Below are 20,604 nucleotides of genomic sequence, written 5' to 3'. Positions count from 1 at the left end.
ATATACAAATGATAGTACAAAAAGAAATAAATATACATTTATATAATTAACAAAATTAATCTCATAAGTTGACTTAATTACGGATTACCAAAAAATTGCGAATCCACGCATTAGACAAAAGCTGGATTGTCACATTTTAGCCGCAAATATTATTTGGGGAGGGCACAGGCACCTGTAAACCACTACCCACAAGCGGAGAGAACTTCACTAGGCACGCGCCTGGAATTTGCAATAAATCAGTGACATAAACAGCAGCAGCAGCAGCAACAGCAAAAAAGAGCTGAAGGAAGCAGCGCACTTAAGAGGATTTATTTATTTGTGTACACAACCGCCTACTTGATTACCGCTAGAATTGTGAGCGGCATACCAAGCACTTGGAATGTGTCCTTAACGCATATTACTGGCACAAGTGATAAATTCTTAAGCTGTGCAAAAAAAGAGCCAACAAAGCCACAGACATACATATGTATATCTACATATGTGCATAAAATATATCGCAGTGGATAAATCGCATGAGATAAATTTAAAATTTGATTATTGAAACGGAGACAGTGCAGAAAAAATAATAATTCATGTTTTGAACTTAAAAAAATCAATGAAAATATTTAAATATATAAATAAGATTTGAGAAACTCAAAGTTGGAAATACATATCAAAATTTCGAAGCATCCAAATATACCATTCAAATAATAAATCCATCATAAACGAAAAGTTATAGTAAAGTACAAAATTAGCAAAAATTAAGAAATTAAAAGTGCAGAGGTACCGATTTTATTAAAAAACTAAAATTCTAAAATTAAAAAAATAACCGATTATTATTTATTTGAGAGTATTCAATATAATTTTTTAATTTAATTGTATATGAAAATATTTATTGAAACTCAACAAAAAATTAAAAGAAAAAAATTAGAGGAAAAAAGTAAAAGAAACAACAACAAGAAACATATTGTAATTTTCAACAAAATTTTTAAAACTAAATTAAACATAAAACAAAAAGTGGAAAAAAGAAGAGCAAATAAATAGATCTTCTTAAATAGATAAGTCTTCAATAGCAACACACAATCAAGCACTGTCATTGTAAAAACACACACGGACAATCAACTCTACAGTTACCAATAAAAGTTTAGCACTATCCGTTTGTACGCTTACAAAAACCTACAGGTACCTCCATTCACGCACAACTGCATTTATTTAAAATAATAATAAATTTACGTCCATAACGATAAAATTGATCTCAGAGCACAAGTACTGCTATTACTTATAACTACAAACAAATATATTTAATATTACTTAAACCACCGTTTTTAATAGTACAATAAGCTGCCGCAATCATGTACGGAATGGTTTTAGAGTCCGTCCAACATTTCATACAAGAGGAGTTCGGTGAAGAAGTTTGGCGTCAAGTATGCCAAATAATCGACTGCCGTCACAATACCTTCAAGACCCATCAGATCTATCCCGACGGATTAATGCCCGATATAGCGGCCGCATTGTCGGCACTTACGGGCAAATCATTCGATTGGTGTATGTCATTTTTTGGCAATTGCTTCGTGCGGTTTTTCAGCAATTTCGGCTATGATAAGATGATACGTGCAACGGGACGTTATTTTTGTGATTTTCTACAGTCCATCGATAATATTCACTTGCAGATGCGTTTCACCTATCCGAAAATGAAAAGTCCTTCCATGCAGTTAATTGAGGTAGATGATAATGGCGCCGTAATGGTTTATCGCAGTGGTCGCACTGGGTTTTCCAAATATTTAATGGGCCAATTGACGCAGGTAGGACGTGAGTTTTACAATTTAAATGTAAAATGTTCGGTAATTGAGAGTCAAAATGATATAAATGGAGGCGTAGCTGGTCCCATCAAGTTGAGTCACGAACCGTTGACGGTAATTGTGAAATATCGTTTGGACTTTGATAATCGTGAATATATGGCGAAGCGTGTGAACGTTGTGGCACATCCCACGCAACAGATTTTACCGAAAATCAATATTGATGTATTTCTTGATCTCTTTCCCTTCACGGTGTTACTAAATCGGAATATGGTGATTACCTCGGCTGGTGAAAAAATCGTTGATACTTGGATACTACATAATCAGGGTAAGAATCCACAAAATTTTCTGGGTTCACATCTTATGGATATATTCAAGTGTCGCCGTCCAAAAGACATCAAAATAACTTGGGATCAAATTATACAAATGCACTCAGTACTCTTTGAATTCGAACTATTGCGTACGGGTCGCAATCAGGCAGCCTACGATGCACTAATGGATCACAATCTCGAAGACGAGGTAAGGGAAGTATTGAATAGCAGCGAGGAGAATCTGCTAAATGTCGATCAGAAGGAAGAAATCGATCCACTTACCGGTAGACGCAAAATTTCCCATGGAAACAAGGCGATTTTGTTGAAAGGTCAAATGTTTCATCTAAAAGATATTGACTCACTAATTTACCTGTGCAGTCCGCTCATTGAAAATTTAGATGAATTGCATGGAATTGGTCTATTCTTAAATGACTTGAATCCACATGGCTTGAGTCGTGAACTGGTAATGGCTGGCTGGCAGCATTGCTCTAAATTGGAAATTATGTTCGAAAAGGAGGAGCAACGCTCCGATGAGTTGGAGAAATCATTGGAACTGGCCGATTCATGGAAACGTCAAGGTGATGAGCTCCTTTACTCAATGATACCACGTACCATCGCCGAACGTATGCGTAATGGTGAGGAGACAATATGCCAGTCTTTTGAGGAGGTCTCCGTTATATTTATAGAAGTGATGAATATTTACGCAGGCGATACGAATGACATACGTGATGCCATGACCGCGGTGACCACACTGAATACGGTATTCTCTGCATTTGATGAAGAGATAACATCACCCTTTGTGTATAAAGTGGAGACAGTTGGTATGGTTTATATGGCCGTTTCAGGAGCGCCCGATATAAATCCTTTGCATGCTCAACATGCTGGCGATTTCGCTTTGCGTGTTGTGAAGAAGGTGAAGGCCTTAGAGATACCGGACCTTGCTATCAGGCTGGGTATTAATTCGGGACCTGTGGTAGCTGGTGTTGTGGGTTTGAAAGTGCCACGCTATTGTCTCTTTGGTGACACAGTGAACACAGCGTCGCGCATGGAAAGTAGCAGCGACCCATATAAGATACAATTATCCAACTATACCGCGATGAAATTGCGTGAGGCCGGCTATAAAATCGAATCGCGTGGTTATGTAAAGGTCAAAGGTAAAGGTGAAATGGAAACATTTTGGCTTTTAGACGAGCCGGATAAATAGATGAAGCATTTAAACGAAAATGTACAAATTCAACTGTGCTCATAAAGTATGAGAATGATTTTATGTATGATTGTATGGATTTCTGTTTAGCGTTATTTTAATGCTCATAAACGTGTTAAAATAAAAATAATTTATTTATGCTTTCTATGTATTCTAAATAAATGTAAAACATCTCATGTATATGTGCATTAATTTGATATGGAATTCTCAACTGGAGATTTAAGGGCTTCCCGGAAGGAGTTATACAATTTTATGAATTTTGTTTTGGCAAATATATTCGGAGGTTTAAATATAACTTGCCCACTACTTTCCATGTAATTGCGCGAATATTGAAGCTATCAACTATAAGCATTATACCGGAACGAAGTGGTGTTGATTCATGCATGGTGCTTTCTCATCTCTTATTTGATCCTAAATATTATTAAGCCAAACTACACGCCTGATACTTTTAAACGCATACTGGTCTGCCGTTGGAATTTGTCCATTCCTTAGCTGCTGATAAACAAGACCATAAAATGAGGTTTAGTAGTTTTAGTTAAACTGACAAGAACAAATGATTGACATCACTATTCCTTCTCAGTTTCAGTGCGCTTGCAGAAGATGTTCGAAAGCTGGTTTCGGAACTGTTATTGGAATAATTAGAATGGATTTCAAAGGAGCAAGATGTTTAATATCAGGCGTTTAATGTCATTATCACTGGCAAATATGAATTTTTAAAATTTTACTAACTGAACAAATTGCCCACGTTATCGAAAAACTCGATTAAAATACGTAACTATAGTTGACATTTAAAAAATTAATTTTGAGTTTGGAAATGAGTAGTTCTTCTCTTCCCTTTTCGTCATTTAAAAAAGACAAAATTTTCATAATTTAATTAAAATTAAATAAAAAATTCATACAATTTCCTCAATATGTTTAACGGGTTTTGTAGTGCTCTTAGAACAACAATTCTGAATGTGCTTTTGCCTCGACGCAATGCATTCCTGTACATGATACGTCGCAATAGGAACTTTGCCAATCTTGATTCCCCCTTGAGAAAGATTGTGGCAGCTTGCCCACCTTCGACTCTCCTCGCCAGGAATTGCACGCATTTGTTAGCGCCACTCGCATTCGTTAATCAGAATTTGTCATCGCTCACGCTACAACTGCGAAACCTTCATAATGACATGAAGGTACCGGATTTCTCAGACTATCGTCGGCAAACGGAAAACCCGGATGACCCAAGAGATAATTGTGCTGAACAGCGAAAAACTTTTTCATATGCCATCGTTGCGGCCGGCGCCATTGGCAGTTGCTATGCAGCCAAAGGTTTGGTACACGCCTTCGTCCGCTCAATGAGCGCAACCGCCGATGTACTGGCTATGGCCAAGATTGAGATCAAATTGAAAGACATACCCGAGGGCAAGTCAGTGACATTCAAATGGCGTGGTAAACCGTTATTCATACGACATCGCACGGAAGCTGAAATCGAAGGTGTGCGTTCAGTAAATATATCGACTTTACGCGACCCAGAATCGGATGATAAACGTGTCAAGGATCCGCGTTGGCTGGTGGTAATCGGTGTCTGCACACATTTGGGTTGTGTGCCAATTGCCAATGCTGGTGATTTCGGCGGTTACTACTGCCCATGTCATGGTTCGCATTTCGATGCGTCGGGACGTGTACGTAAGGGACCTGCCCCACTCAATTTGGCAGTACCCAATTATGAATTTCCCGATGAAGAAACATTGCTGGTAGGTTGATGCGCAAAAACGTGGGATATGGGGAAAATCAGAAATAGAATTGAAAACGCAACATATGAATGAAACTAAAATGAATATAATTATATGGAATTGAATACTCAATAAAATGGTAGAGAAGCACCCATTTGCTTTTATTTCATCTAAGGATATACATACTTATATTGTATATAGTATGTATGTCATATTATTGACTCTTTACTATTGTGTCAAGATGGATGTTTGACTCGAAGTTAAGGAATGTATATTAAATTCCGTGGGTTCATATAATGTTTAATTTCATACTCGACACTTAAAAAGTGTAAAAGGTTTGAGAATACTTCTGCCCACTTTCGAAACGTAAATCGATATTTTGGAATTTTTTTCATAACTGAATAGTTATACTTTCGGCGGTTTTTCAGGTTTTTATTCATTTGAGAGATTATAACGTATAAAAAGAGGACTGAAGCGAATTTCCCAAACCTACCGTTAGGAGACTCCCATGACACGCGTTGCCACTCAAACAACTACAGGTTTGAACCTATTCGATCGGTTTTAACTGCCTTCATTTCTGTTTTTAATGAAGCCGTGATGTTCTGGAAGGGATTGGATCAAATATGAAAGGATTTCAGATGTGTAGCTTTTTAGGCAGTATGCAAAGAGGTGGTAAGTTTCAAGTGGGGATTCATCACATATGAAAACACGTATACTCTTATACTGGAATAAATAATCACTACAATATTAACAACAAATTTAAATAAAAAATGGTAATTATAAATAACAAAATTTTGACTTCGACTTTGGTCGACTTAATCAGCAAAGCACAGCCACTTTTGGGCAAAAATATATTTTGCTCAAAAATATTATTTTAAATTAAAATCTTATTTTGTTATACCACATTTTTTATAAGATATTCTGTTTATACGTTTATTAAAAAATTTTATTTTAATTTATGTATATAATTAAAAGTATTTTTGAAGACTTGATTTCAAAAAAGCTTACGCGTAAATATTTTGTTTTAATTTTGTGTATGTAAAATATATTTAAACCTTCGCACTGGTCAAAGTAAGAAGCGAAAAAGAATGGTAACATCTCTAAGGTTAATTGAAACATTACAGGATAACATATGTATGTACGTTGAAGCGAGAAAAGCGTTTACACGCTCGATAGTTTAATTTCCATGGCGAAATACTCTGCACACTAGGAAGTTAGTTAAAATCTTTTCGCTTCCAATTAATATGATAATCATAGAACAAAATAATAATTACATAATTATATTGATAAAAACTAACTACATATTTTATTCTACGGTATAAATCATTTGAAAATGTGGGTTTAATGGCATTTAAAACTACTTTGGTTTATTATTCACTGAATGTCTTCAACTTTCTCGGTCGTTTACATCAGACGATTAATTTACACACAAAACATTTTGCCTTAAAGCAAAAATATAAATATAAACGTATCTTAAATTAATTTTTTATATTTACATATTCCAACTATCCAAAGACTGCACAACTTCACCTTTGATTTGCATGGAAGTATCTGGCGTTGTATTGGCAGGCAGCGTTGTCATATGAACCACAGGCTGAGTTTGCACTTCCTCATCCTTATCATTTACAAATTTATGTTTATTCTTCATATGTGAGTTCAGACCAACAAACTGATGGAAACGTGCATCACAAAGCTTGCAAGCATAACGCTTAACCTCCGAATGTATTTGCTTATGTCGCATTAGTGCATGACTACTGTGAAAAGCTTTGCCACAGGTGGGGCAAATATGATTACGGATATTTAGATGAGCATTCATGTGATCGCGTAGATGGCATTTTAAATAAAATGTTTTCGGGCACAGTTCACAATTGAAATTCCGCTGACGCAAATGTATACGCATATAATGTTGTTGCATATTAATCTTTCGCCTAAATGATTTACCACATGTTTCGCATACGAACATTTTCTCACCGGTGTGAGTTTGACGATGTAGCACCATTGCGCTATGCTGCAAGAAACCACGATTGCAGACATCACAATAAACGGAAAACTGTTTGAGATGCACTCGACGCAAATGTGTATCTAACTGATTGTGTGCTTGAAAATCACGGCCACACACCTCACATTTGAAAGGATTGGTGCCAATATTATGTGCGGCATACCTATGAGCTTGCAAAGTGTATTCTGTGAGAAAATTACGATTACATTCTTCACATTTGAGGCGTGTAATTGGTTTGGCTTTAGGCAGGAAACTGCAGATATCCTTGAGATGTTGCGCGGATTTAGCCAATACTTTGCGTTCTTCCATGTTTGTAAGTGTTCGGCGTAAGATCTTTAAGTTCAATGTAAGATCTTTATAAGTAAAGATGACATTGTGACGTTCCTGAAAAATAGGTATCCAAGATTCCAAAATGCGTTTACGCTCGGTTAAATTTTGAAATTGGCCCACTTCCCATAATACTGGATTGTCACGCAGCAAACTGACGAACTCATCAATAAGTGGATTTACAGTCATATTAAAACAGATTCGTTTACCATCTCGCTGCGTTAGAACAAAATTGTAATTATAATAAATATAATAATAAACAAATGATAATAAATTTAATCAATGGCATACCGAATCTTTTAAAAATGCATTTATTTCAGAGGGATTGTTTCCAGCATTTGAATCGATATCGGAGCTCAAAAGAAATTCATCATCATCTAAGTCGTCATGAATCGGATGGTCATCCTACAAGTAAAAATTAATATATTGAGTACTTCATAAAAAATCGTAATAAATTGTAAACAATTTACAACATCTGAATCGTTTTCTGCTTCATTTGCAATAGCCCCGCCATTCTGTGGACCCTCCAAAAATTTACATTTCTTTAAAAACAACGTTTTAGGTTCATCTAAGCGTCCACAAACCGCAAGTTCTTGCTTATAAGCTTTATGATCGCGTAATATGCGTTGAATTATGCTGCGCAATCCATAATCACTAACTGTGTAACCCACTTTGGCCATGTATTCTTTAATTGAATAGAGTACACGGGTGCGTTTTTCAGGCAACCAATAATTCGAATGCTGTTGATTCCATAAAATTGGATATTTTTCTATTATTTTAAGAAATTTATTCGATATATCTCGAGTATACGCTTCGTAGATATTAAAATTAAACTGCAATGAAAATTTTTTAATGTCATTGAAATTTTCGTATAGCTACATATATGTTTATAAATACCGCTTTAAGCTTTTTCTTAGAATCTTGGAATAGTTCACCTTCACTAGATGTGTTCTGTTGAAAAACAAATGAAATTAGTGAGTAGTTCAGAAATTTGGGTTTGTTGACAAACCAAATGGTTGTTGTCCTCCGTCTTATTCCAAGCACCTGTCGACTCATCCGATTTAATGCTAACACAATCATTGTCTTGACCGTCATCATTGGACTCAATTTTTTTCGCATTATCTTCGGGTTCACTGTCGCTAAAATCCCCATTACTTTCATATTCTGCGGCATCAACTTTTATTTGTTTATTTAGCTCATTTTCCATTTCTTGTTTCAAAGTCGCTTTAATAGATATTTCATCACATTCTGGATTTTGCTCATCCTCCCTTATAAATGTGTTGATTAGCGGCAAATCAAGATCATGTTTATTGCTCAAATGTTTCAGAAATCCTGACCACTGACCGAAGGATGCATCACACTTTTCACAGCATAGAGCAAAAAAGTGGTAATCATCCGTCGTTAATATTTTACCACAAACATGCAATGTTTCTCGCATTGTTCTTTTAAACTTCTTTTATTTTATTTATGAAATTAATTGGTTCCACTTATTTTCCAAACAAAATTTCCACTCGGTCAATCAATTTATCAACAATATGAAAATTATATGCATCTTCTTATTAATAATCCATTCACAATAAATCTAATTGCACTGTTGATACTTTCGAAAGTTATTTAAAGTGCAATTACTTTCCCCATATTGGCTGGAAAGTTTTCTGTTACTAAAAGCATAGATATAGAATTGAAATATTTAAATACATATATATAGCAAAATTAACGTTCATGCAAGACAAAGAGTTATTTGGCAATAGACAGATATTACATTACGCCTGGGTGAGCAACATGGTAAAGCAAGTTCTAGTAATACTCCGCTTCGTGGAAAGCATTCAGAACCTACATATCATAGTACGATGTTACATACATATGTTTGTGGTAGCTCACCGCCAGCCAAATATGAAGTCGGATATATATATATAAGTATCTATCAGACTTTAATGAGAACGCCTTTCCTAGGCGACTGAGAGAGCCACAGATAAAAGTAAGAAATATAGAGTACTACTTTATGGAGGCTAAGTGAATATGTAGTAAACCAATAGACAATGCTAAATGAAACAATGTCAACTCATTTTATGTCAATATATGAAGTATTGGCTTATTGTGGCCAATAATATAATAAGAAAAAATATAAAAAAATTAAAATATAATATATATAATAAATAAACAAACAAAAAATAAAAAATTCAATTAAGAATTTAAAATATTAAACATTGCAAATGTATAAATATAAACCAAAAAATATTTTAAAAATTAACATTGTAAAAATGATAACAATAATAAATAACAATCAACACGCATGTGATATAGTATATTTTATTGATTTCTTGTATACATTATAACCTAAGGAGTGTAAGTATATATGTACTTATATACTTGTATATATTCTTGATTAAGATACTTATAAATTACATTAATTACCATTTTAATAAAAATTTTGTTATTATTTTTGCTGCTTCACAATATAGGGCTTCAAAATAACATACGTATGTGCCACAAACATTTTGTTTAATATTTACGAGTTCTTTTTAATTAATGTAAAATCCATACATTATTTTTGTTCGCCATTGGTAAGAGAATAATTTGAAATTGTATATTATTTAGACAATATGATACGCTAAATGTCAAAATAAAAACATCAGTAAATTTTAACTGTCTAAAGTAATTGGTATAACCACTACTAATATGATGCTCTAATTTACTGGATCAGATTTTTATTAAGCTAAATGGGCAAAAAGTAAAAAAAAGGAATGAAAAAATGGCGTGTATTGCATTTTTAATAAAAATGTATACCCTATTTAATTTTTTTCTCGTCTACGATATTTTGACTTGATCTGTTCTATTTTCAATGAAACTTAAATTAAATATGTAAGTTATTTGAATGTGTTAGTAATCTAATGTATTTTAAACATTTCATTCGCTGAACTTTGTCTTTAATATTTATATATTTTCACACATCCACTTCGTTGAGATATTTGAAAAATAATTATCCTTATTTTTATATTTTAAACTTATAATAATCATTATTATTTTCAGAAAAAAAATTATGTAGTGAATACACTTAGAGATTTTATATTTCTTTTTTGTAATCGTACAGAAAGATGTTTTAAAGAATTTATTAATAGAATGTTAAGAATGCACTTTCACAACTGTTCTTTTTCATTTAAATCGTGAAAACTCATAATGAATTGTTTAGGGTAAGTTATTTTAATGAAAATAAACCCTTAGCCAAGAACAAACTGTTCTTCGGGGTTTTCAACTTGTTCAATGTCTTCCACTACACCATTTGGCGCCTCTACGTTTGTATTTTCGCTGTCAATAGCTGGATCTTCTACATTACCATCAGTACCATAATTTTCACTATCGTCATCGTCATCATCATCATCATCATCGTCATCATCATCATCGTCATCGTCGTCATCACCATCTCCAAAATCATCATCGCTTTTAGCATCAACATCCATTTGCTCAACAACTTCACCAGCAGCATTCCCATTATTATTATGTGCATTCTCCTCAGCTTCTTCTTCATCGTCATCGTCGTCGTCATCATCATCAACGTCTTCATCAATTTCATCATCCATGTCATCGTCAACATCCTCATCTTCATCACCCTCAGCCTCTACATCCCCATCCGAATTAGTAACACGCTTTGTTTCGTCACCAACACTGCGCTTTACTTCTACAACATTTTCATCAGCAACATTGTCATCAACATTGTCCAATAAAGTTTCATCAATATCAATGGGTCTATCTTGTTTTTGCAATGCATGCTCTGGATGTTTCGTCTTCAAATGTCTAACAATGTGTATTATATAGTTATATTTGGCGTCACAGTAGCGACACTCTAAGTAAGTGCCATATGGTAAATGCTTGAATTTGTGCGTTTGCAAATTAAATAGCGATGTGGCATTTACACGCTCCTTGCACTCGTTGCATTCTTGCAACCAATCGAAAATTTTCGTGAAATTCAACGTTTTGTGGCTGTTTAGCGAATGGGCTTCTGATATATGATCACGCCACGTATACCAATTATGATATTTAATACCACATTGTGGACATAGTATAATATATGAACATATTGAAGACTCGCACCCAAAACCATAATCAATATCCTTTTCTTCAGAAACTTTATTATTGTGTTCGCCATCCTCAGCAATAACCAGCGCATCATCATCATCGTTTGTCTTGTTATTATCATTACCATCGTTATCGGCGTTTTTCTCCTCGCACACATCACTCTCCTTATCAACATCCATACTCACTGTCACCGCCGGAGAACTGACGGACTCTTCGTCTGGTGCACTCTCCAATTGCAATTCGAGCTCTTCCAGGCCATGATTTGGATGTTTTTGTTTCATGTGTTTTATAATGTTAATCATATAATAGTATCTGACATCACAGAAACGACAGTGTAAATAAGTGCCATATGGCAAGTGCTTAAACCGATGTGTTTGGAGGTTAACAAAATTTGCACCGTTGACACGTTCCTTACACTGTATACAAATGTGTAGGTGATCATTGATCTTTTTGAATTTCAATGATTCCATACTATTTAGCTTGTGTTCCTTTTCGATGTGATCACGCCATGGATGCCATTTTTCGAATTTTATGCCACATTGTGGACATTGTATGATGTAGGGACACTTCTCATTCGATGTCACCGAAAAGTTGAGATTCTTCAACGGTTTACTGTCGTCACTTTGTTGACCGTATATATTACGCACCGAGTTTTTATAACTTTTTGTTTTGACATGATGTGTTGCGCGTTCATTGCCCATCAGTGGACATCTATTGGTGGCACGATTTAGATGCTTAAAGAACATTTGCTTGCGCACAAAGACACCGCCACATTTGGTACAACAGAAAGATTTATACGGCAAATGGCGGAATTTATGCGACTGCAGTTGACCTATAGCGCCCTTGGTATGAGTTACTGTGACTCGTTTATAACACTCCAAACATATATAATGGTGTGCGTCTAATTGGCGGAAATTCAAACCTTGTCGACTGTTAAGATCATGTACAGTGACGATATGTTGACGCCATAGGGCATGTGTGTTAAACGGTTCATTGCACTGCGGGCAATAATAGGTAATTGTTTCGTGTTCTACTGCATTGTGTAAGGAAATGAGGCTTTCAGTTGATAAAGGCTTGAAAATGTTAGAAGTAGTTGCTTGCATGTTATATGTATTACGCATTTGCGGTGCTGATGATATAGCTGGGCTTGAGCTGGACGATTTTCGTGGATGTGCAAAATTGTGTTGCGTGCACAGATGTGTGACCACATTAGGTTTATGATTGTAGCATGTGCTGCAGAGCCGACATTTTATATATAACTTATATGGTAAGTGACGAAATTTATGGTCTTGCAGACCTTTCAATTTAGCACTGTTCACAATTTCCTTACATTCCAAGCACTGGAAATGAAATTTATCGATTTGTTTGAAATTCAACTCATATCTGCGATCGAAATAGTGTATGTCGTTTATATGACGACGCCATTCGTATTGAGTTTTAAATTCCTCACCACATGCAGGACATAGATAACAGAAATATTGTTCAATATTTGGAGTATCATCAGCGGTGTTCATTTTAACTTCCTCGTTGCCAGTAGGTACCAAGAGTAAATCATCATCATCATTGTTACCCCCACTAGCATCCGATGAATGATGCTTTATTTTATGGTCTTGCAGCGCTTCTTCTGACTCGAATGTACAATAACACCTACCGCAGACATTTGTTTGGCTTGGTTTTTTGAAGTCATGTTGTTCTCGGGTATGTTTTTGTAATTCTTGTACTGTAGTGAAGGTTGAGTAACAATCCGAGCACACATGTCTTCTTGTGGGCATAGCAAAACTATTTTCATGCGTGTCATCTACATTTCTCCCACCAAACGAGGTGTTATCATTACTATCTTCGTCCAAAAATTTTATCTCAAATATTACGCCGTTATGACGAACGATTTCTTTAACAGGTGCTTTACGAGATATGCTCACGTGTTTAGAAGAGGACTTTTGGTATGTTGCTAATAAAGGTGGCCTGATCTTATTTCCTTTAGCTAATGCTGCTGCCGCTGCCGTTTTGGAATTAATATGGTGTACTTTACGAAGATGCTTCACCAATCCTTTGCGATCTGTATAAGATTTATCACATAAGCGACAGCGTATGTACGCTTTGTGCGGTAAATGTGTAAAGTAATGTTGTTGAGCGTTTTGCACACCGTAGGCATTTGTGATTACTTTACCGCATAATCGGCATTGTAACTGGTGCTCGTTCACTGCCTCAAAACAAAGTGTTTTCAAATCGGTATAATGATGTGCTTTAACAATGTGCTTTCTCCACATTTTTCTTTCGAAAAACTCTTTACCACATTTAGGACACAAATAATCTATTTGTGTTTCATAAATATCACGTAAATCGCCTTTAAGTTGGTCTTCAGCTAACGTCTGGTCGTCTTCATAGTCGTTTGATGGCGCAGCGTATGGGTCAAAGGAACGATAATCTTGGCTGTCATCCATATCTGCGTCAAGTTCGTCATCAAGCCGATGTTGGTTGAGCAAGTGCTTTATTATATCCTTGTAGGTAATAAACGAGCGTAAACAAAGCTTACAACGTAACCATGTTTTGCAAGGAAGATGTGAAAATTTGTGTTGTTGCAGTTGGTCTATTGCATTGTCAGGCAAAATCTGAATGGCATAAATAAAACGACATCAAAATATAACAATCGTTCATATTTAAAAAACATATATAAATATTGGGCGTAATTAAAATTCTTGCTACTTACCCGGTTGCATTCCATACATTCAGCCGTTGAATTAAAACGTTTTTGAAACCCAAGCCCACTGATTGTGCAAAAGTTATGCATTTCTTGTACATGTTCCTGCCATTCATTCTTGGTCATGAATTCCGTATTACAAACTGGGCAAATATATTGTATATGTTTTTCACATTGTTTCTCTTCATCACTTGGTCTCTGTTCGAAAACTTGTGAAGAACTTCGACTCAGTGCATCTTCTAGTATTGAGGTTCGTGGATATTTGGATTTACTCCCTGATTGTACCAGCAAACTTTCCGCGTCCTGATCGTCCGGATCAAATGGTTCATTTTTTACCTCAACACTATCACATGTGTTCTCAAAAATATCAACAGCATTTCCTTTTATGTCCTTTATTTCTAACTGAGCATTTGTTACTGCAGGGATTGATGCTCGCTTGTTTTCATGCCTAGGCACAGGTGTCTTTTCGCTTTGCATCATTAATATCACATCTTCACGATGACATAAGCGCAAATGTACAATTAAATCCTGCCGATATTTATAACGCCGATGGCAGATTTTACATTTAGTACAGCGATGAGGCAAATGAGTAAATTTATGTTTTAACAAATTTTCCATTGCATGCATAGCAATGGGTTTGTTGCATTCTAAACATTTGTGATACAACTTATCTATCGGTACAAAATTTAATCCCCGCCGAGTATTATATTCATGCACTCCATTTATGTGCCCCTTCCAAATGCTTTGCGTATCGAATTCCGCACCGCAAGCCGGGCATATATACATTATGGCCATATCATAGTTAATTAACGCATCTTGAGGATTTTTTGTAGAAGTTGATTTCACTATAGCCGACAAGGAACGTGTTTTCGCAGTTGGTTCAATCCCAAAATTAAAAATAGTGTTATCATCTTCAGCTTCTCCATCTTCATCTCGCGTTGTTGTCATTTGTTGCAATAAGGATTCCGGCATTATGTAGCTATTGTCATCTTCACCATCATTGACAATTTCTTGAGGTTCACTTTTAATTTTTGCTTCCTCTTTATTGTTACCATCCTTAGCATTGTTATCGTCATCCTCTGTATACTCATTTGAGAACATGAATAGTTGATCCATTTTTAATACATTTACTTTTTCGAATCAATAATAGAATATTTCTTCTTGTAATAGAAATATATTTTAATTATTGCAAAAGTCGATTCAAATTTTTCATAGCTTTCTACTTTACTCACTTTCTGTCTTATATTTTAAGCTACTTTTTGATGATCCCTTTCTTCTTTTTCGAATTATAATGGCAGCCAGCCCACGATTTTTCACTTACAAGTATACACAACGCTTTCACTGAAAACTGAAATTCAATTCATCTTTCAAATACTTAATATGACTTTGAACTTGAGAACAAATACAAAGATCCATGTAAACTGAAAGGTTTTGCAAAATATTTATTCGAAAACTTCTCAAAATCTGGAAGATACTTCCACCATTTTTGCTCAGCGGTGTACTGAGATTGTTCAAAAGATGCTAAGCTGGTTTTCGGCTTTGAGGTTGTTCAGTGCTTGTAAAATCGGCGAAAAACGACAAGAGCGCCGTTTAATAAAGCCTTAATCGATGTTCACACATCGAACTTTTATATGGGCAACAAAGCGAATACCTGCTATTCACTGAATATATCCTTACATAAAAATTAATTTTTAAATAAGGAAAGCTACAAAATTATTGCCATTATGTACAACCATAGTTGATATAATGATTCAATTATATAAGGTTGTGTTACTTCGGAGCATGTTCTGCTTAGAAAAAATTAATTTTTTGTTTGAATTTTGTGATTTTGTGTAATTTATAATCTATTCGTATTCAGTTATTACACAAAAACTAATTTTCATTGGTTGACAATTTTTTTAAATTTATTTTGAAAATAATAAATAAACGTCTGATTTTGAAAAGATTTTTAAATTTTAATTACAAAAATATTACTGAAAAATGAATTATGTACTGAATTTTTTTAATTTAATAAAACGATAGCTTCCAAGAGAGATAAATATTGATTATATGTATTAACGATACGTGAGTAACACGATCATAAGCCACCTGTGGGAACAGAGCTATCACTTAATTGGGATTGGTACCTAAGTATCCCATCTTATATCTAAGTATCTGTTACACAATCATCATGCCTGTGATAATAAATAAATGGAATTATTTTTTAAGAGTGCACTTATGGTACTTAGAGATATTAATAATCAAATATACTTATTTAATGTAAATGGTTTTAAGTTGTAAACATAAACCATAATGAGATGTGCAACTCTGAGCATATTACATTTTCAAATAACTGCGAAGTTAGCTGCGAAGTTTTTAAGACAATATTCTGATTTATTTTGCGCTAAACTGCATGTTAAACTATACCGTGAAAAATATATTCAATTATTAATGTGTGCAAATGGAGAAAACCTTTTATCCAACTTCGACCGCTGCAAGTTGAATGACACATGTCTCTGGAGTCCTAGTGAATTAGTAAGTAGCTGTCATAAAGCGAATTTTAACTATGCCTGCATTGTACTGAACCAATCACTTCAGTTGCGAACCGATATTGCAAAAAATATATGGCAAAATGGTAAGTTATATGAGATTTTACTAAATAAAGCAATTGTTATTAATTTATATATTTAATTGCAATTGAATAGCTAAAATACGTTGTTTAGTAGACGGAGGGGCAAATTGTTGGAAAGAATTTATACACAAGTCAAATGAAAGCCTAAATCTTCCGGAATATATAACGGGAGATTTTGATTCAATTACGCAAGAAACAAGGAAATATTTTAATTCTCCAGATATTAAGTACCAACATACACCTGATCAGAATGAAACCGATTTTACAAAAGCGGTGCGGTTTTTACAGCCCCAGTTGGAAGCAAATGACATTCATAAGGTTATTGTATTCCAAGAAACTACAGGACGTCTAGATCACATTATGGCCAATATTAACACATTACATAAGCTCCAAAGCGATATCCTAAGCATTTATCTTTTGAGTAGTTCATCTTTAAGCTGGTTACTATTGCCGGGAAAACATATAATTATAGTTCCAAAGGAACTAGTCGACTGCCAACATTGGTGTGCATTAATACCTGTTGGCAGTAAAGCGGATAAAGTAACCACTACAGGATTAAAGTGGAATCTAAGTACGTTTTTTGTTTTAACTTATTGAAAATATCTAACTAATTTCTAAATTCCTTCAGCACAATCTCCTTTGGAATTCGGTTTTATGGTAAGCACATCAAACACATATGCATCCAAAGAAGTTTATGTGGATACGGATAGTAGCTTAATTTGGTCTATGGGATTGTGGGCGGAGGACAAGCTATAATATTACTTATATAAAAAACCACCATTAGTTTGTACTGTTTCTACTTATGTTGATAATTGTTATGTTTTATATAAGTTAATGTTATTGTAAAATAGCCGTATGGAGGCGAGTCTACGCCTTGACTTTGTTAAAATAATATATTTTTCTATTTAATGTATGTATATATGAAGGGGTCAAAATAGTAGGCTTATTCTTAAAATGTATTTTAAAACTATCTGTCATAGACGGCTTTATACTTATACGAGTATATGTAAATATATTTATGCGCATAAAAAAATACAAACACAAGTAGAAATTTAGTTAATAAAAATCATGATTACAATCAATAAATACTGACGTGACTTTTTCTGCAACAACAACCACAGCAAGTGTGACTTTTTTACGAGAACCAACTGTCATTCAATAAATATATTACACAATAATGATGAGTTCAATAATTTATTGTTAAGATTATTCTAGGGAGTTTATTTTCAATATAAAAATATTAATATTAATGTAACAGAAGGAAAAATTAGTCTGGAATTGTTTCTTTCCACGATCAGTTTTTATCACGCGTTATTAAATGTTTCATGCGTACACGTGCCTGTTTCAAATGAATTAGCAATTTCATGTTGTTCGCGATAGTGGAGCTGATGTTGGTATTATTACCACACATTGCGGTACGTAATCCATTTGAACGCACTCCACATGCCTGCGTCTGATGGAGCTGTAGTCGCTCCTTTGTTGTGAAGTATTTCAAACAAATTGTGCATGGATGGAAGTGCAACGTGCCTTCACTATTGTTGGGTGCTGTCTTGTTTTGAACCGATTTTTTTTGACTACCATGACATTGTTGAAAATGATGTAACATTTTTGGTTTACTCGATTTAGTTTTGGAACACAATTTACACTTTAGATATGCTTGGAATGGCATATGGGTGAAACGGTGACGTTGTAGTTCAGCAAATTGTGTAGTATGTTGGACATCCATACAGTCGAGGCAGAGGTAAGACTGCTTATTTTCGAGCAATTGAAAATTAGTTTGAATTGCATTCTCAATATTATGTTCTTTAAAAACGTGTGTTCGCCAGCTAGCTTGTATGTCGAATTCGTTTCCACATTCTGGACAAAGGTAAATAATATTTTCCTCAAACATTGCTTTCTTGTTGACATCAACGGCTGGAGACTTTTTTGTTATTTTCGTATTATTTTCTTTTGTTATTTGTTCATTTGTAATTCGTGTTGATATCTCAGCTTCGCTAAGCTTTAAACGTTTTCGTGGTGGTGTCGACATAAAATTCTGTTTGTGTTCTGTTAGTTCGTTATTGTCATCAATTGCATCGATTTCAATGCTTATGACCAGCTCTTCATCTGGCTGATTTTGTTGTTTGGTATTTTCATTTTTAACCAATTCCTTTGATTCATTTTTTTTGTTGATTATAGTAGAATTTAATTCATCTTCAATAGATTCAAAAACATCAGCACACAATTCTTCAAAGTCATCTTCTGTAACTGACTCTGTGGGAGTGGTACCAGATTTTTGCTGCACCATATCAAAATCCTTAATTATTCTTATATTACTTCGTCGTAATGTACCAGTGGTTGATGACGCAGAGGTTTGTTTTTGAGCGGCAAGGCGAGCCTTTTCACTGGCATATGTTTGCTTCTTAACTGGTCGCCCGCGACTATTTTCCCCACTTGTGTCCCCTTGTTCATAACTATTTGTACATTTATAACGTCTCAAAATTGCATCTAATTCTGTATTGAGGCGATCATTTATTTTCGCTCCCCATTCAATTGGTTTCTTGATATATGGTTTGGCTTCGTTAAAATGACGCGGATGAGCATACACGAAATGTCGAAATATTTCTGATTTGAATGATTTCTTTACCATACAAAATGCGCATTTAAAATATAATCGAAAGGGAAGATGTGTAAAGCGATGCCGTTGCAATTTTGACTGTTCATTGGTGTAGAGCAGTTTACGACATTGCAAGCAGTAGTGGTTGCGGGAACCGGAGATACGATGCATTCGTAAATCTTCAGATGTAGATGGATGAATGTCCAAATGTTTTAGCCACTGCTCAAACTTTTCTATAACCTTACCGCAGTGTGGACATATAAAACGTAAATAGAATTCTGCATTTAAACGTGGATCGCGCACCATTTTCTGTTCCGCTGTTTGTGTAAAGTTGGTGCTGGTTGTGGTTTCTCCCTCGACATTCCTCATTTTGTCTGCCATTATAATTTGTCGGCTATGGAAGCGATAGAGATGTTCACATAATGCACGCTTACGCGTGAAACCGCCTTTGCAATGACGGCAACGATATGTGCGATTAAATGGCAAGTGTAGAAAGCGATGATATTGGAGTAAGGCAATGGCCTGGTTCGCGTTAGCCACCCATTTATGGCAAACCTGACATTCATGGAAGCTTTCACTGATTTCTTTGAAATCAAAATCTTCTGGAGTTTTATTAATGTAATCATGTTCCTCGTTCAAATGGCGTCGCCAATCTTGTTGTGATTCGAATTCTACGCCACACTCGGGACACACAAATGTCATGTGCTTCTCTAAACGAGGATTGGCAAAATCGTTATGACCATTGTAGGTACTACTGGCACTTGCATTGGACATTTTTCAATCATTTAATGTTTCCTTTTCTCAATATTTGATAATTAAAAAAGCCGCGAATCAGCAAAATAACTTTTTTGAGCTTCGCATAATTTCATTGGTATATACAAAAAATTAATTCCTTATTTTAAGTTGCCAAATTGATAAACAGCTGTCAACACTTTCTGAAACATTTAAAAAATAGTGGAAACCATATTAATTTTAATATTATTCGGTCTCAATGCTGGGTAAAATATCTAGCTAATTTACCATCGATGATTTTGTTAAATTCTATTAAGCACTAAACACGGTTTCGTTTTGTTTCTGCAAATATTGCAGAGAACGCGTTATTATATTTGTTGCTGCCTGTTTCGAAATTAATATTTATAGCGTTGCCACTGTGGTACTTATTTAAGGATTTATATATGCATTATTATGTTCATTACAAATTTATACATTATATATAAAATATATGTATTGATCGCCAACTATTCAAATTGCCATTAAGTTTATTATCATAAATTATATATCATTAATTTTATATTCT

General features: G+C 34.7%; 6 protein-coding genes across 10 annotated transcripts; 3 read left to right on the top strand and 3 right to left on the bottom strand.

Moving 5' to 3' along the window:
• The first annotated feature begins 1,045 nt into the window (after positions 1 to 1,045).
• LOC105230238 (soluble guanylate cyclase 89Db) lies at positions 1,046 to 3,466 on the top strand. Its single transcript, XM_011210891.4, has one exon. It carries the CDS (start codon positions 1,332 to 1,334, stop codon positions 3,288 to 3,290), a length of 1,959 nt encoding a protein of 652 aa, XP_011209193.1. The 5' UTR covers positions 1,046 to 1,331; the 3' UTR covers positions 3,291 to 3,466.
• Positions 3,467 to 3,586: 120 nt separating this feature from the next.
• On the top strand, positions 3,587 to 6,069 carry LOC105230240 (cytochrome b-c1 complex subunit Rieske, mitochondrial). The gene has a single exon (XM_011210892.2). It carries the CDS (start codon positions 4,202 to 4,204, stop codon positions 5,030 to 5,032), a length of 831 nt encoding a protein of 276 aa, XP_011209194.2. The 5' UTR covers positions 3,587 to 4,201; the 3' UTR covers positions 5,033 to 6,069.
• Positions 6,070 to 6,342: 273 nt separating this feature from the next.
• Positions 6,343 to 8,910, bottom strand: LOC105230241 (zinc finger protein 484). Of its 2 annotated transcripts, none has more exons than XM_049461270.1 (6): positions 8,338 to 8,910; positions 8,226 to 8,279; positions 7,802 to 8,161; positions 7,620 to 7,733; positions 6,499 to 7,544; positions 6,343 to 6,444 (listed from the first exon to the last, which is right to left on the bottom strand). In XM_049461270.1, the coding sequence occupies exons 1-6, from the start codon at positions 8,764 to 8,766 to the stop codon at positions 6,420 to 6,422; spliced, it is 2,028 nt and encodes a 675-aa protein (XP_049317227.1). In that variant the 5' UTR covers positions 8,767 to 8,910; the 3' UTR covers positions 6,343 to 6,419. The 2 variants fall into 2 exon arrangements, with proteins under 2 accessions (XP_049317227.1, XP_011209196.2); XM_011210894.4 differs by having other exon boundaries at positions 7,799 to 8,161; positions 8,338 to 8,902.
• A 710-nt stretch (positions 8,911 to 9,620) lies between these two features.
• Positions 9,621 to 15,734, bottom strand: LOC105230242 (zinc finger protein 91). Of its 3 annotated transcripts, none has more exons than XM_011210899.4 (3): positions 15,333 to 15,734; positions 14,110 to 15,260; positions 9,621 to 14,011 (listed from the first exon to the last, which is right to left on the bottom strand). In XM_011210899.4, the coding sequence occupies exons 2-3, from the start codon at positions 15,214 to 15,216 to the stop codon at positions 10,547 to 10,549; spliced, it is 4,572 nt and encodes a 1,523-aa protein (XP_011209201.2). In that variant the 5' UTR covers positions 15,217 to 15,260; positions 15,333 to 15,734; the 3' UTR covers positions 9,621 to 10,546. The 3 variants fall into 3 exon arrangements, with proteins under 3 accessions (XP_011209201.2, XP_011209200.2, XP_011209199.2); XM_011210898.4 differs by having other exon boundaries at positions 14,110 to 15,257; XM_011210897.4 differs by having other exon boundaries at positions 14,110 to 15,734.
• A 490-nt stretch (positions 15,735 to 16,224) lies between these two features.
• Positions 16,225 to 17,799, top strand: LOC105230243 (thiamin pyrophosphokinase 1). Of its 2 annotated transcripts, XM_011210901.4 has the most exons (4): positions 16,225 to 16,614; positions 16,678 to 16,714; positions 16,785 to 17,282; positions 17,340 to 17,799. In XM_011210901.4, exons 1-4 carry the CDS (start codon positions 16,393 to 16,395, stop codon positions 17,465 to 17,467), a joined length of 885 nt encoding a protein of 294 aa, XP_011209203.2. In that variant the 5' UTR covers positions 16,225 to 16,392; the 3' UTR covers positions 17,468 to 17,799. The 2 variants fall into 2 exon arrangements, with proteins under 2 accessions (XP_011209203.2, XP_011209202.2); XM_011210900.4 differs by having other exon boundaries at positions 16,230 to 16,714.
• An 87-nt stretch (positions 17,800 to 17,886) lies between these two features.
• LOC105230244 (zinc finger protein 236) lies at positions 17,887 to 20,481 on the bottom strand. The gene is made up of 2 exons (XM_011210902.4): positions 20,328 to 20,481; positions 17,887 to 20,242 (listed from the first exon to the last, which is right to left on the bottom strand). The coding sequence occupies exon 2, from the start codon at positions 20,079 to 20,081 to the stop codon at positions 18,006 to 18,008; it is 2,076 nt and encodes a 691-aa protein (XP_011209204.2). The 5' UTR covers positions 20,082 to 20,242; positions 20,328 to 20,481; the 3' UTR covers positions 17,887 to 18,005.
• Between the last annotated feature and the right edge of the window lie 123 nt (positions 20,482 to 20,604).

The sequence above is a fragment of the Bactrocera dorsalis genome, unplaced genomic scaffold (genome assembly GCF_023373825.1).
Source record: "Bactrocera dorsalis isolate Fly_Bdor unplaced genomic scaffold, ASM2337382v1 BdCtg018, whole genome shotgun sequence".
NCBI classification, from domain to species: domain Eukaryota; kingdom Metazoa; phylum Arthropoda; class Insecta; order Diptera; family Tephritidae; genus Bactrocera; species Bactrocera dorsalis.
Note: the sequence above shows the minus strand (reverse complement) of the source record. Positions and strands in the feature narration are given on the sequence as shown.